At 42.1% G+C, this 15,526-nt stretch overlaps 1 protein-coding gene across 1 annotated transcript in view; it reads left to right on the top strand.

Annotated features, from left to right (window-relative positions):
- Window positions 1-285: 285 nt before the first annotated feature.
- The window catches only part of atp1b1a (ATPase Na+/K+ transporting subunit beta 1a), a 30,648-nt gene continuing 15,407 nt past the window's right edge, over window positions 286-15,526 (top strand). The window contains exons 1-2 of the mRNA XM_036979818.1: window positions 286-545; window positions 11,997-12,125. Of these exons, the coding sequence (XP_036835713.1) occupies window positions 452-545; window positions 11,997-12,125 (223 nt within the window). The 5' untranslated portion in view covers window positions 286-451. The remainder of the gene's footprint in view (window positions 546-11,996; window positions 12,126-15,526) is intronic.

Below are 15,526 nucleotides of genomic sequence, written 5' to 3'. Positions count from 1 at the left end.
ACAAAGTTGACTCCTGAGAAATAGTATTATTTTTAACATGCGATGTGGTAATAGAACTCCAAGAATGGTAATATAAAATATAATATAATGAGTTTATGACATCACCGTAGAATTCTACCATTTTAGTTCCACCATTTCGTTTTGAACCGCCTGGGGCTGCCTTGCCTCATGGAGCAGTGATCATAGCAGTTGGTTGTTACGCAGAAGGATGACTGCTTGTGATTTGCTAGAGTTAGCCCCCCCCCCCCCCCCCCTCTTTTGTAGGTAACTTATTACAAGAGTTTGCGGGCGGAGTCGGTTACCATAAGAGATAAATTGTGTGCCGGACAATAGGAGAGCCGGGTACGAAATTGTCCATTACTATTCTGTAGCGGGGGACAGTACAGGAATCGGGTACCTAAACCCATTAGATAATATTAATTGAAAAGGGAAATTAAAAGGCAAAACAAATATGTCGACAAATAAAGATGGAAACGGTGGATGGAAGAGCTTTCTGTGGAATTCGGAAAGGAAGGAATTTCTAGGACGCACTGGTGGCAGTTGGTGTAAGTACATACATCTGTAATAAACTACTTTTAATCGACGCTTTTGTGGAAATGAACTCGAGGATAAGAATGATACGAGGTGTAACCCTGTTGTTTCCGTGTATTGTCAGAGTAATGTAACGGCACAGAGAGTATTTCCTGATTGAGAAATACAGCACCTGTTTGATTGGACGTAGCATGCTGTGTAGTGAAATTCACTTTTCAATGGAAAAATGACAGGAGAAACACAGAGAATGAGTTAAACGTGATTTATAAACAACTACATCTGTAAAATAACCGTATAACCCATTGATGGAATACGATTAAAATAAATGTAATGAAAATGAGTACTGTCTAAGAGGAAGTTGAAATATATTCAGACTTTTAGGTCAAGTGAACGTTAATAATGTTCCTATTCGTTATTATTCGTTTAACCCGGGTCGATCGTGTACAGTGAAAGCTAGAGTCGGCGTCCTTTGCCAAAGAGGTCATTTTGAAGGACATCATTTAAATTATATGGTGGCAATTGGGAGTGTTGGATTGCAACTAACATGTGCTTGTCTTGCCAACATGGCATGCTTGTTTCTGCTGTCACATAGTTAGCCTAGATTGGAGAAAATTGATAAAGAGTTGGTAAATATGAATTGCTTTCTTTCTCTGAACAAAATAATGTGCCAAATGACAGGGGGGCATCCATTACCTCGGTAATTAGCTGTTTTATCCCAATACAGTTAGTTTTTTGAAGGAATCAAGGTTCAAGGTTAGCAGTCAAGGTGATCGGGCCTTTTCGCCTGAAACTGATGTCATTGTTTTGGACCGAGAGATTGTAATGTAAAATGAAGCCAACAATGAGCAGTGATTTACCAATGAGACACTTTCTTGTTCAACTGGTGAGCTTGCAACACTGTAACACAGACGTTATCTCTACATTTTTTTGCTCAGTATTCGAGTGGGAGACTGTTGCAGTAGGGAGCTAGTTTATCTATTGGCAACATTTCGTTTATTTTTATATATTTTTTTATCTAGGCTCTTTTTGTCCATAGAAAGATCATGTCACGACTCACATGCTCGGTTTCTGTAGGACCACCCCTCCCCCACAGACAACTTTGTTTCCTTTAGCAGCTACTGGTAACAAGTTGTTGCTTAAATCAATTCCTCGAGTTCACATAGGTAGGGCGGTTATTACGGTAGGCTTTCACAATACGAGCAAAAATAAAGACAGATTGTACGCTCTTGTAGGGGACACAGTTACAAGGCAATGGTCAACGGTTGTCATTTGTTTCCTGAATGCAGCCAGACTATTTTGGTAACGCAAAGAGCGCCTGTTCACTGATACGTGTTGGTTTATCTCTCGAAACAGTTGCTGTTCTCTGAATGTATTTCTAGAATTCAGAAGCTCAATGAAGTAGTTTGCTACGTTTTGAAAGTCCCAAGGTTTCTGGCGTGTAGCCTTTGTTTGCGTAGCCTACATATCGCGCACGGTATTATCAAGCGCACGTCGAGTCACATCGATGTGGTTGTTACAGCCTGGTCTCATATACTGTCATAACATAGTACATTTAAATCCGGGACTGTAACATTAGTATGAAATGTTTGATATGGTTACATAAGACAGATGGTTACTTGAGGAAAAAAAAACGAATGTCGGATGGGTGGGTGTATAACGCCAACATCTTGCAAGCCAAAGGTTGCGAGTTTGAATCTCATCACAGACAACTTTAGAATTTCATCTACTTACTTATTTTTAGCAACTTAGCATGTTAGCTAACACTTAACTCTTTAACCTAACTCAAACACCCTAGCCTGGCTAGAATTCGTAACATATCATACGAAATGGGCGATAGACATCCACAAATTAGTACATAGTGTCAAATATCACAGGAAATGGAGTGTCTCAGATTTACGTACTCAATAATATAAAAAGCTCTGAAACCAGGCTGCAGCGGTTATTGCTCAGGATAAAGCCTTCCAATAGGTTGGCTGTGCAGCACCATCTCATTTTCGCATCAAATCACAATTGCTCATCATTAAAAATGGTAGGAATTACCGACTACTGTAGGCTACATTGATTCTGGTCTTCATTTAGTGACACTTGTATCCAATGACGGCGTAATAACCCCTATACTGACGGCTACCCAGTGCCTATAGTCTTTTGAAAGGTAAGCACGAAATAGGATAATTATGATAATCTCAGCAATCTCTGTGCTGCTTGCCTTGAGAAATGTGATAACGTGCCTCAGTTGTCCATTCACAACATGAAGCTATGCCTGCCTGACTGTCTACCCTGCTGCTCTGGGGGGGGGGGGGGGGGGGGGGGGGGGGGGGGGGGGGGGGGGTAGACCGAGAGGTTATCACAAGGACTGGAAGGCATTCAACAAGTCTCCTATTGGCCAATTAGATCACATTCACTCAGTGGTCCGATGGCTCTTTATTACAAGAGAGCGAGAAAACGATAGCGGTCTGAATTGAGCTATTCCCCCTGAGCTTCCACACAATATGCGGTCGTAGGTAAGAAAAACACGGATTTGAGAGACTAAAATTAATTGGACTTTGGAACAGGCCTATAGGGCTCGCCAGCTTGTAGTCCCGATGGCTCGTTGCTCAAAGCCTACAGGGGAAATGAATGCAGCTTTTGGAGGTGTTTTGGATAACACGGTCTGAGGTTAACAGGATTCGGAGATCTTATACGTTTTATCTATGAGATAATATGAGTCAGTTTATTTATGAGATAATATCAGTCAGCTTGTTGAGCCTACTTACTTAACTATCTCCTGTTTCTGTAGTGATGGTTCAGCTTGATGTACAGTACACTCCCTGGACAGGACACTAGTCTGTGACAGGGCCTTACCCCTGGACAGGACGCTAGTCTGTGACAGGGCCTTACCCCTGGACAGGACGCTAGTCTATCACTAGGCCTTACCCCTGGACAGGACGCTAGTCTGTGACAGGGCCTTACCCCTGGACAGGACGCTAGTCTATCACAGGGCCTTACCCCTGGACAGGACGCTAGTCTGTGACAGGGCCTTACCCCTGGACAGGACGCTAGTCTATCACTGGGCCTTACCCCTGGACAGGACGCTAGTCTGTGACTGGGCCTTACCCCTGGACAGGACACTAGTCTATGACTGGGCCTTACCCCTGGACAGGACACTAGTCTATCACTGGGCCTTACCCCTGGACAGGACACTAGTCTATCACTGGGCCTTACCCCTGGACAGGACACTAGTCTATCACTGGGCCTTACCCCTGGACAGGACACTAGTCTATCACTGGGCCTTACCCCTGGACAGGACACTAGTCTATCACTGGGCCTTACCCCTGGACAGGACACTAGTCTATCACAGGGCCTTAACCCTGGACAGGACACTAGTCTATCACTGGGCCTTACCCCTGGACAGGACACTAGTCTATCACAGGGCCTTACCCCTGGACAGGACACTAGTCTATCACAGGGCCTTATCCCTGGACAGGACACTAGTCTATCACAGGGCCTTACCCCTGGACAGGACACTAGTCTATCACAGGGCCTTACCCCTGGACAGGACACTAGTCTATCACAGGGCCTTATCCCTGGACAGGACACTAGTCTATCACAGGGCCTTACCCCTGGACAGAACGCTAGTCTATCAGAAAAGTGACGTTAGCTGATGAAGATGATCCCATAGAACAATGTATCAGAACTCCTAAACCTTTTTTACCACAGACCTTATTTTCAACGTTTATAAAAAAATATATAAAAACATATGTTTTAACCAATGAGCCTCCGTTAATAGAGCCCCACAGTGGAGGTGTCATAATACCCATAAAACCTAGCGGTCAAACAGGGAAATGGCTCCAATCGTTTTTCCACCATTCATTGTTTCCATAGGGGACTTTAGAAACTTAAAATAAGATCTGTGTTTGGTGTAGTCTTACCTTGGCATGACGTTGTGATAGCCATGTAAGTCTCTCTAGGACAAGGTGACTTTTATCAATATATTCGGCTCTACACTCAGTTTAAAAATTATAATTAGCATCAAAGAAGACATCATGCAAGACTTCAAAACCCTGCTAGCTCATCCACCTCATCTCTAGCAGACACCTTTTCTAACAGTTATTGTGTCAATTTAAAACTTGCACAAGACAATTCACAGAATAGTCCATTTAAAGAAATGTAGCCTATTTGTTTACTACATTTAGCTAACATTATATAGTTCATCCAGATATGCTTACCTTTGCCTTGATTCGTCAGTCTCGTCCAGATCATGGTATTTGTAGTTCTTTATGATAGCCACATTAGCAGCTAATTAGCATTTCATTTTTGGAAACAGGCTAATATATTGATAAAAGTCACCTTGTCCAAGAGATTTACACGATTATCAAAACATCACGCCAGGGTAAGTCTACACGAAACACAGACCAGGCTATCAAAACATCACGCCAGGGTAAGTCTACACGAAACACAGCCCTTATTTGAAGTGTTTTAAGGTCCCCTTTGGGAAAAATGAATGTTGAAAAAACTATTGGAACCATTTCCTTGTTTGACCACTAGGTTTTATGGGTGTTATGACTCATGCCTACAAAAATACAGCCATGGTCACCTTCGATGCAACTGGTTTGCATCTCTCTCTCACCCCAGAGCTCACTGCCATGGTTACCGCCAGTCAATCAGTCTCTCTCTCACCCCAGAGGTCACTGCCATGGTTACCGCCAGTCAATCAGTCTCTTTCTCTCACCCCAGAGCTCACTGCCATGGTTACCACCAGTCAATCAGTCTCTCTCACCCCAGAGCTCACTGCCATGGTTACCGCCAGTCAATCAGTCTCTCTCTCACCCCCAGAGCTCACTGCCATGGTTACCGCCAGTCAATCAGTCTCTTTCTCTCACCCCAGAGCTCACTGCCATGGTTACCGCCAGTCAATCAGTCTCTCTCCCTCCCTCTCACACACACGCACCCAGACACTGTTGCACTATGAAGTTATTCTGCTCAAACAATGCACTAGTAAAAGTGTTTCCTGTAGATTGTTTAGTCACTGGATGTTTTGTTGTGACCCAAGGTTAAGGGCAGCAGGGTTGATTTACTATCGGCCATCCTGTCACCTTCACATGCAGGGAGAGAAAGTAACATGTCTTGCCACACCTGTCTCTGCCTGCCTGACTGCATGGCGCCATGTGATGTGTGTGTGTGTGTGTGTGTGTGTGTGGAGGGGGGTGTGTATGAGTTTGGGGATGTTTGTAAATGAGGCTGATAGAGGAGAGGGACTGGTAACCGTCGACAACAAGCCAGAGTGACTCATCCTGCTAGTCTAGAAGTGATGTTGCCCTCCGTTACTATTGCATCATGGGAGGGAGACAAGATTAATTTCAACACAGCATATGGAGTAGAGTAGAGAACAGTAGAGTGGTGTAGAGTAGAGAACAGTAGAGTGGTGTAGAGTAGAGTGGTGTAGAGTATAGAACAGTAGAGTGGTGTAGAGTATAGAACAGTAGAGTAGTGTAGAGAACAGTAGAGTGGTGTAGAGTAGAGAACAGTAGAGTGGTGTAGAGTAGAGAACAGTAGAGTGGTGTAGAGTAGAGAACAGTAGAGTAGAGAACAGTAGAGTGGTGTAGAGTAGAGAACAGTAGCGTGGTGTAGAATAGAGAACAGTAGAGTGGTGTAGAGTAGAGAACAGTAGAGTGGTGTAGAGTAGAGAACAGTAGAGTAGAGAGCAGTAGAGTGGTGTAGAGAACAGTAGAGTGGTGTAGAGTAGAGAACAGTAGAGTGGTGTAGAGTAGAGAACAGTAGCGTGGTGTAGAATAGAGAACAGTAGAGTGGTGTAGAGTAGAGAACAGTAGAGTGGTGTAGAGTAGAGAACAGTAGAGTAGAGAACTGTAGAGTGGTGTAGAGAACAGTAGAGGGGTGTAGAGTAGAGAACAGTAGAGTGGTGTAGAGTAGAGAACAGTAGAGTAGAGAACAGTAGAGTGGTGTAGAGAACAGTAGAGTGGTGTAGAGAACAGTAGTGGTGTAGAGTAGAGAACAGTAGAGTGGTGTAGAGTAGAGAACAGTAGAGTGGTGTAGAGTAGAGAACAGTAGTGGTGTAGAGTAGAGAACAGTAGAGTGGTGTAGAGTAGAGAACAGTAGAGTGGTGTAGAGCAGAGAACAGTAGAGTAGAGTAGTGTAGAGTAGAGAACAGTAGAGTAGAGTGGTGTAGAGTAGAGAACAGTATAATGGTGTAGAGTAGAGAACAGTAGAGTGGTGTAGAGAACAGTAGAGAACAGTAGAGTAGAGAACAGTAGAGTAGAGAACAGTAGAGCAGAGAACAGTAGAGTGGTGTAGATTAGAGAACAGTTGAGTGGTGTAGAGTGGTGTAGAGAACAGTAGAGTGGTGTAGAGAACAGTGGAGTGGTGTAGAGAACAGTGGAGTGGTGTAGAGAACAGTGGAGTGGTGTAGAGAACAGTGGAGTGGTGTAGAGAAGAGTGGTGTAGAGAACAGTAGAGTGGTGTAGAATAGAGTGGTGTAGAGTAGAGAACAGTAGAGTAGTGTAGAGTAGAGAACAGTAGAGTGGTGTAGAGAACAGTAGAGTAGTGTAGAGTAGAGAACAGTAGAGTAGAGAACAGTAGAGCAGAGAACAGTAGAGTAGAGTGGTGTAGAATAGAGAACAGTAGAGTGGTGTAGAGTGGTGTAGAGAACAGTGGAGTGGTGTAGAGAACAGTGGGGTGGTGTAGAGAACAGTAGAGTGGTGTAGAATAGAGTGGTGTAGAGTAGAGAACAGTAGAGTAGTGTAGAGTAGAGAACAGTAGAGTAGAGAACAGTAGAGTAGTGTAGAGAACAGTAGAGTGGTGTAGAGTAGAGTGGTGTAGAGTAGAGAATAGTGGAGTGGTGTAGAGAACAGTGGAGTGGTGTAGAGAACAGTGGAGTGGTGTAGAGAACAGTGGAGTGGTGTAGAGAAGAGTGGTGTAGAGAACAGTAGAGTGGTGTAGAATAGAGTGGTGTAGAGTAGAGAACAGTAGAGTAGTGTAGAGTAGAGAACAGTAGAGTGGTGTAGAGAACAGTAGAGTAGTGTAGAGTAGAGAACAGTAGAGCAGAGAACAGTAGAGCAGAGAACAGTAGAGTAGAGTGGTGTAGAATAGAGAACAGTGGAGTGGTGTAGAGTAGAGAACAGTAGAGTGGTGTAGAATAGAGTGGTGTAGAGTAGAGAACAGTAGAGTAGTGTAGAGTAGAGAACAGTAGAGTAGAGAACAGTAGAGTAGTGTAGAGAACAGTAGAGTGGTGTAGAGTAGAGTGGTGTAGAGTAGAGAACAGTGGAGTGGTGTAGAGAACAGTTGAGTGGTGTAGAGAACAGTGGAGTGGTGTAGAGAACAGTGGAGTGGTGTAGAGAAGAGTGGTGTAGAGAACAGTAGAGTGGAGTAGAATAGAGTGGTGTAGAGTAGAGAACAGTGGAGTAGTGTAGAGTAGAGAACAGTAGAGTAGTGTAGAGTAGAGAACAGTAGAGTAGAGAACAGTAGAGTGGAGTAGAATAGAGTGGTGTAGAGTAGAGAACAGTGGAGTAGTGTAGAGTAGAGAACAGTAGAGTAGTGTAGAGTAGAGAACAGTAGAGTAGAGAACAGTAGAGCAGAGAACAGTAGAGTGGTGTAGAGAACAGTGGAGTGGTGTAGAGAACAGTGGAGTGGTGTAGAGAACAGTAGAGTGGTGTAGAGTAGAGAACAGTAGAGTGGTGTAGAATAGAGTGGTGTAGAGTAGAGAACAGTAGAGTGGTGTAGAGTAGAGTGGTGTAGAGTAGAGTGGTGTAGAGAACAGTAGAGTGGTGTAGATAACAGTGGAGTGGTGTAGAGAACAGTAGAGTGGTGTAGAGTAGAGAACAGTAGAGAACAGTAGAGTGGTGTAGAATAGAGTGGTGTAGAGTAGAGAACAGTAGAGTAGTGTAGAGTAGAGAACAGTAGAGTAGAGAACAGTAGAGTAGTGTAGAGAACAGTAGAGTGGTGTAGAGTAGAGAACAGTAGAGTGGTGTAGAGTAGAGAACAATAGAGTGGTGTAGAGAACAGTAGAGTGGTGTAGAATAGAGTGGTGTAGAGTAGAGAACAGTAGAGTAGTGTAGAGTAGAGAACAGTAGAGTGGTGTAGAGAACAGTAGAGTAGTGTAGAGTAGAGAACAGTAGAGTAGAGAACAGTAGAGCAGAGAACAGTAGAGTAGAGTGGTGTAGAATAGAGAACAGTAGAGTGGTGTAGAGTGGTGTAGAGAACAGTGGAGTGGTGTAGAGAACAGTGGGGTGGTGTAGAGAACAGTAGAGTGGTGTAGAATAGAGTGGTGTAGAGTAGAGAACAGTAGAGTAGTGTAGAGTAGAGAACAGTAGAGTAGAGAACAGTAGAGTAGTGTAGAGAACAGTAGAGTGGTGTAGAGTAGAGTGGTGTAGAGTAGAGAATAGTGGAGTGGTGTAGAGAACAGTGGAGTGGTGTAGAGAACAGTGGAGTGGTGTAGAGAACAGTGGAGTGGTGTAGAGAAGAGTGGTGTAGAGAACAGTAGAGTGGTGTAGAATAGAGTGGTGTAGAGTAGAGAACAGTAGAGTAGTGTAGAGTAGAGAACAGTAGAGTGGTGTAGAGAACAGTAGAGTAGTGTAGAGTAGAGAACAGTAGAGTAGAGAACAGTAGAGCAGAGAACAGTAGAGTAGAGTGGTGTAGAATAGAGAACAGTGGAGTGGTGTAGAGTAGAGAACAGTAGAGTGGTGTAGAATAGAGTGGTGTAGAGTAGAGAACAGTAGAGTAGTGTAGAGTAGAGAACAGTAGAGTAGAGAACAGTAGAGTAGTGTAGAGAACAGTAGAGTGGTGTAGAGTAGAGTGGTATAGAGTAGAGAACAGTGGAGTGGTGTAGAGAACAGTTGAGTGGTGTAGAGAACAGTGGAGTGGTGTAGAGAACAGTGGAGTGGTGTAGAGAAGAGTGGTGTAGAGAACAGTAGAGTGGAGTAGAATAGAGTGGTGTAGAGTAGAGAACAGTGGAGTAGTGTAGAGTAGAGAACAGTAGAGTAGTGTAGAGTAGAGAACAGTAGAGTAGAGAACAGTAGAGTGGAGTAGAATAGAGTGGTGTAGAGTAGAGAACAGTGGAGTAGTGTAGAGTAGAGAACAGTAGAGTAGTGTAGAGTAGAGAACAGTAGAGTAGAGAACAGTAGAGCAGAGAACAGTAGAGTGGTGTAGAGAACAGTGGAGTGGTGTAGAGAACAGTGGAGTGGTGTAGAGAACAGTAGAGTGGTGTAGAGTAGAGAACAGTAGAGTGGTGTAGAATAGAGTGGTGTAGAGTAGAGAACAGTAGAGTGGTGTAGAGTAGAGTGGTGTAGAGTAGAGTGGTGTAGAGAACAGTAGAGTGGTGTAGATAACAGTGGAGTGGTGTAGAGAACAGTAGAGTGGTGTAGAGTAGAGAACAGTAGAGAACAGTAGAGTGGTGTAGAATAGAGTGGTGTAGAGTAGAGAACAGTAGAGTAGTGTAGAGTAGAGAACAGTAGAGTAGAGAACAGTAGAGTAGTGTAGAGAACAGTAGAGTGGTGTAGAGTAGAGAACAGTAGAGTGGTGTAGAGTAGAGAACAATAGAGTGGTGTAGAGAACAGTAGAGTGGTGTAGAGTAGAGAACAGAATGTTCTGTAGTAGTGTATGTGTAGGGGAGGGAATGTTCTGTAGTAGTGTATGTGTACGGAATGTTCTGTAGTAGTGAATGTGTAGGGGAGGGAATGTTCTGTAGTAGTGTATGTGTAGGGGATGTTCTGTAGTAGTGTATGTGTAGGGAAGGGAATGTTTTGTAGTAGTGTATGTGTAGGGAAGGGAATGTTTTGTAGTAGTGTATGTGTAGGGGAGGGAATGTTCTGTAGTAGTGTATGTGTACGGAATGTTCTGTAGTAGTGTAGGGAATGTTCTGTAGTAGTGTATGTGTACGGAATGTTCTGTAGTAGTGTAGGGAATGTTCTGTAGTAGTGTATGTGTAGGGGAGGGAATGTTCTGTAGTAGTGTAGGGAATGTTCTGTAGTAGTGTATGTGTAGGGAATGTTCTGTAGTAGTGTATGTGTAGGGGATATTCTGTAGTAGTGTAGGGAATATTCTGTAGTAGTGTATGTGTAGGGAATGTTCTGTAGTAGTGAATGTGTAGGGAATGTTCTGTAGTAGTGTATGTGTAGGGAATGTTTTGTAGTAGTGTATGTGTAGGGAATGTTCTGTAGTAGTGTAGGGGATATTCTGTAGTAGTGTCGGTGATATTCTGTAGTAGTGTATGTGTAGGGAATGTTCTGTAGTAGTGTAGGGGATATTCTGTAGTAGTGTAGGTGATATTCTGTAGTAGTGTATGTGTAGGGAATGTTCTGTAGTAGTGTAGGGGATATTCTGTAGTAGTGTATGTGTAGGGAATGTTCTGTAGTAGTGTAGGAAATATTCTGTAGTAGTGTAGGGGATATTCTGTAGTAGTGTATGATTAGGTAATATTCTGTAGTAGTGTATGATTAGGGAATATTCTGTAGTAGTGTAGGTGATATTCTGTAGTAGTGTATGTGTAGGGGATATTCTGTAGTAGTGTAGGGGATATTCTGTAGTAGTGTAGGGGATATTCTGTAGTAGTGTATGATTAGGGAATATTCTGTAGTAGTGTATGATTAGGGAATATTCTGTAGTAGTGTATGATTAGGGAATATTCTGTAGTAGTGTAGGTGATATTCTGTAGTAGTTGTGTAGTACTAGCAACAGGAGTTGTATCTACCCTGGCATTAACAGCATAGTGAGGATTAACAGGCTGTGGAAGTTACGCTGAAGTTTACAGTCAATTCAGAGAAAGTTAAACCGTAGAGAGATTTAGTTAGTACCAGGAAGATTAACACTCTTATGCCTCTCACAAAGATTTAGACTGTCTTTGTAATTAAATAAATACTTGAATGACTTCTCATATTGGATCATAAGCACTTATAATGACAGCAATCAGCTTAGTTTAGATAGGCAAATATTTGGTTGTTTTTGTTCAGCCATTTTGTAAGTGATTTTTATAGACATGTCCATTAGTTACTGAGCTGTGGTGGCAAAGGAGGACACGTTGAATTAGATGAATCTCAATCACCAATATATCCCTATAACACTCAAATATCATCTAAGGTTAAATAACTGAACTTTTGTTGTATTTTGATTGTTATTTGAATTCTAGCCAGGCACGCCACACCATGCATGGCTCAGCACATTCCTAGTCCCTAGAGTTACTCAGCCCTTCAAACCCCCAGATGTCTTCCGTTCAGCGTCCTGTCAGGCTAATGTCTAAGGTGTTCTTCCTGGAGAGGGAAGTTTCCCTGGAATTTCCAGTTAGAATCAATTCAGGCAACATGTTCAAGGGGGACCTGGCAGGGTGAATCTGTATAATGACGGGGGGATACAGGAGTATTGTTGACATGCATTCACCATGTTAGTTCTGCTAAAACAGGACATGCATATATCACTACGCCATCTACTACTAATCTGTCTTGTCTATTTGTAACGAATCCCTTCTGTCTTTCTCTCCACAGTTAAAATCTTGTTGTTCTACCTGATCTTCTATGGATGCTTGGCTGGGATTTTCATTGGGACCATCCAGGCCCTGCTGCTAACCCTTAGTAACTACAAACCCACCTACCAGGACAGAGTAGCCCCACCAGGTAAAGACTGCTCTACTCCCCTTATACTGCTTCATACTGCTTTATACTGCGTTATACTGCTTTATACTGCTTCATGTTGCTTTATACTGCTTCATGTTGCTTCATACTGCTTTATACTGCTTCATGTTGCTTTATACTGCTTTATGTTGCTTTATACTGCTTTATACTGCTTTATACTGCTTCATGTTGCTTTATACTGCTTTATGTTGCTTTATACTGCTTTATACTGCTTTATACTGCTTCATGTTGCTTTATACTGCTTTATGTTGCTTTATACTGCTTTATACTGCTTTATACTGCTTTATACTGCTTTATACTGCTTTATGTTGCTTTATACTGCTTCATGTTGCTTTATACTGCTTTATGTTGCTTTATACTGCTTTATACTGCTTTATACTGCTTTATACTGCTTTATACTGCTTCATGTTGCTTTATACTGCTTTATACTGCTTTATACTGCTTTATACTGCGTTATACTGCGTTATACTGCTTCATGTTGCTTTATGTTGCTTTATACTGCTTTATACTGCTTTATACTGCTTTATACTGCGTTATACTGCTTCATGTTGCTTTATGTTGCTTTATACTGCTTCATACTGCTTTATACTGCGTTATACTGCTTTATACTGCTTTATACTGCTTTATACTGCTTTATACTGCGTTATACTGCTTCATGTTGCTTCATGTTGCTTTATACTGCTTTATACTGCTTTATACTGCTTTATACTGCGTTATACTGCGTTATACTGCTTCATGTTGCTTTATGTTGCTTTATACTGCTTCATGTTGCTTTATACTGCTTTATGTTGCTTTATACTGCTTCATGTTGCTTTATACTGCTTCATACTGCTTTATACTGCTTTATACTGCTTTATACTGCTTTATACTGCTTTATACTGCTTTATACTGTGTTATACTGCTTCATGTTGCTTTATACTGCTTCATACTGCTTTATACTGCTTTATACTGCTTTATACTGCTTTATACTGCTTTATACTGTGTTATACTGCTTTATGTTGCTTTATACTGCTTTATACTGCTTTATACTGCTTTATACTGTGTTATACTGCTTCATGTTGCTTTATACTGCATTATACTGCGTTATACTGCTTTATACTGTGTTATACTGCTTTATGTTGCTTTATACTGCGTTATACTGCGTTATACTGCGTTATACTGCTTTATACTGCATTATACTGCTTTATGTTGCTTTATGTTGCTTTATACTGCTTTATGTTGCTTTATGTTGCTTTATACTGCTTTATACTGCTTTATGTTGCTTTATGTTGCTTTATACTGCTTTATGTTGCTTTATGTTGCTTTATGTTGCTTTATACTGCATTATACTGCTTTATGTTGCTTTATACTGCTTTATGTTGCTTTATACTGCTTTATGTTGCATTATACTGCTTTATACTGCTTTATGTTGCTTTATGTTGCTTTATGTTGCTTTATACTGCTTTATGTTGCTTTATACTGCTTTATGTTGCTTTATGTTGCTTAATGAAATATCCTTTTGTGATTGTATTAAGTGTGATTTCCATCAGAAGCTAATTGAAGGGATAAGATGTGCTCTTGGAGGTGGTAGAGATTGAGGAGTTATACAGCGCCTTCGGAAAGTATTCAAACCCCTTGACTTTCTTTTCTCATTTTGTTACGTTACAGGCTTATTCTAAAATTATAGTTTTTTCCCTCATCAATCTACACACAATACCCCATAATGACAAAGCAAAAACAGTCTTTTGGAAATGTTTGCAAATGTATTAAAAATAACTAAAATATCTTAGTTACATAAATATTCAGACCCTTTACTCAATTCTTTGTTGAAGCATCTTGGGCAGCGATTACAGCCTCGAGTCTTCTTGGGTATGATGCTACAGGCTTGGCACACCTGTATTTGGGGAGCTTCTCCCATTCTTCTCTGCAGAACATCTCAAGCTCTGTTAGGTTGGATGGGGAGCGTTGCTGCACAGCTATTTTCCGGTCTCTCCAGAGATGTTCAATCGGGTTCAAGTCCGGGCTCTGCCTGGGCCACTCAAGGACATTCAGAGACTTGTCCCAAAGCCACTAGTTTGTTTTCTTGGCTGTGTGCTTAGGGTAGTTGTCCTGTTGGAAGGTGAACCTTCACCCCAGTCTGAGGTCCTGAGTGCTCTGGAGCAGGTTTTCATCAAGGATCTCTCTGTACTTTGCTCCGTTCATCTTTCCCTCGATCCCGACTAGTCTCCCAGTCCCTGCCTCTGAAAAACATCCCCACAGCATGATGCTGCCACCACCATGCTTCACTGTAGGGATGGTGCCAGGTTTCCTACAGACGTGACACTTGGCATTCAGGCCAAATATTTCAATGTTGGTTTCATCAGACCAGAGAATCTTGTTCCTCATGGTCCGAGAGTCCTTTAGGTGCCTTTAGGAAAACTCCAAGTGGGCTGTAATGTGTCTTTTACTGAGAAGTGGCTTCCATCTAGTCACTCTACCATAAAGGCCTGATTGGTGGAGTGCTGCAGAAATGGTTGTCCTTCTGGACGGTTTTCCCATCTCCACACATGAACTCTAGAGTTCTGTCAGAGTGACCATCAGGTTCTTGGTCACCTCCCTGACCAAGGCCCTTCTCCGATTGCTCAGTTTGGCCGAGCGGCCAGCTCTAGGAAGAGTCTTGGTGGTTCCAAACTTCTTCCATTTAAGAAACTTTTTGGTACCCTTCCCCAGATCTGTGCCTCGACACAATCCTGTCTCTGAGCTCTACGACAATTCCTTCAACCTCATGGCTTGGTTCTTGCTCTGACATGCACTGTCAACTGTGCGACCTTATAAAGACCGGTGTGTGCCTTTCCAAATCATGTCCAATCAATTGAATTGACCACAGGTGGATTCCAATCAAGTTGTAGAAACATCATGGATGATCAATGGAAACAGGATGCACCTGAGCTCAATAGCAAAGGGTCTGAATACTTATATAAATAAGGTATCTGTTTTTGTATTTTTAATAAATGTGCAAAAATGTGTCACCCGCTTTCGCTTTGTCATTATGGGGTATTGTGATGTCATTATGGGGTATTGTGATGTCATTATGGGGTATTGTGATGTCATTATGGGGTATCGTGATGTCATTATGAGGTATTGTGATGTCATTATGGGGTATTGTGATGTCATTATGGGGTATTGTGATGTCATTATGGGGTATCGTGATGTCATTATGAGGTATTGTGATGTCATTATGGGGTATTGTGATGTCATTATGGGGTATTGTGTTGATGAGGAAAATGTTTATTTAATCCATTTTAGAACAAGGCTGTAACGTAACAGAATGTGGAACAAGTCAAGGGGTCTGAATACTTTCCGAATGCACTGTATAAAATCTTCAAATCTTTAATCATGACACTGCTTGCGTTGTTCTGTTGGCT

This window comes from Oncorhynchus mykiss, chromosome 1 (assembly GCF_013265735.2).
Source record: "Oncorhynchus mykiss isolate Arlee chromosome 1, USDA_OmykA_1.1, whole genome shotgun sequence".
Lineage (NCBI taxonomy): Eukaryota > Metazoa > Chordata > Actinopteri > Salmoniformes > Salmonidae > Oncorhynchus > Oncorhynchus mykiss.
Note: the sequence above shows the minus strand (reverse complement) of the source record. Positions and strands in the feature narration are given on the sequence as shown.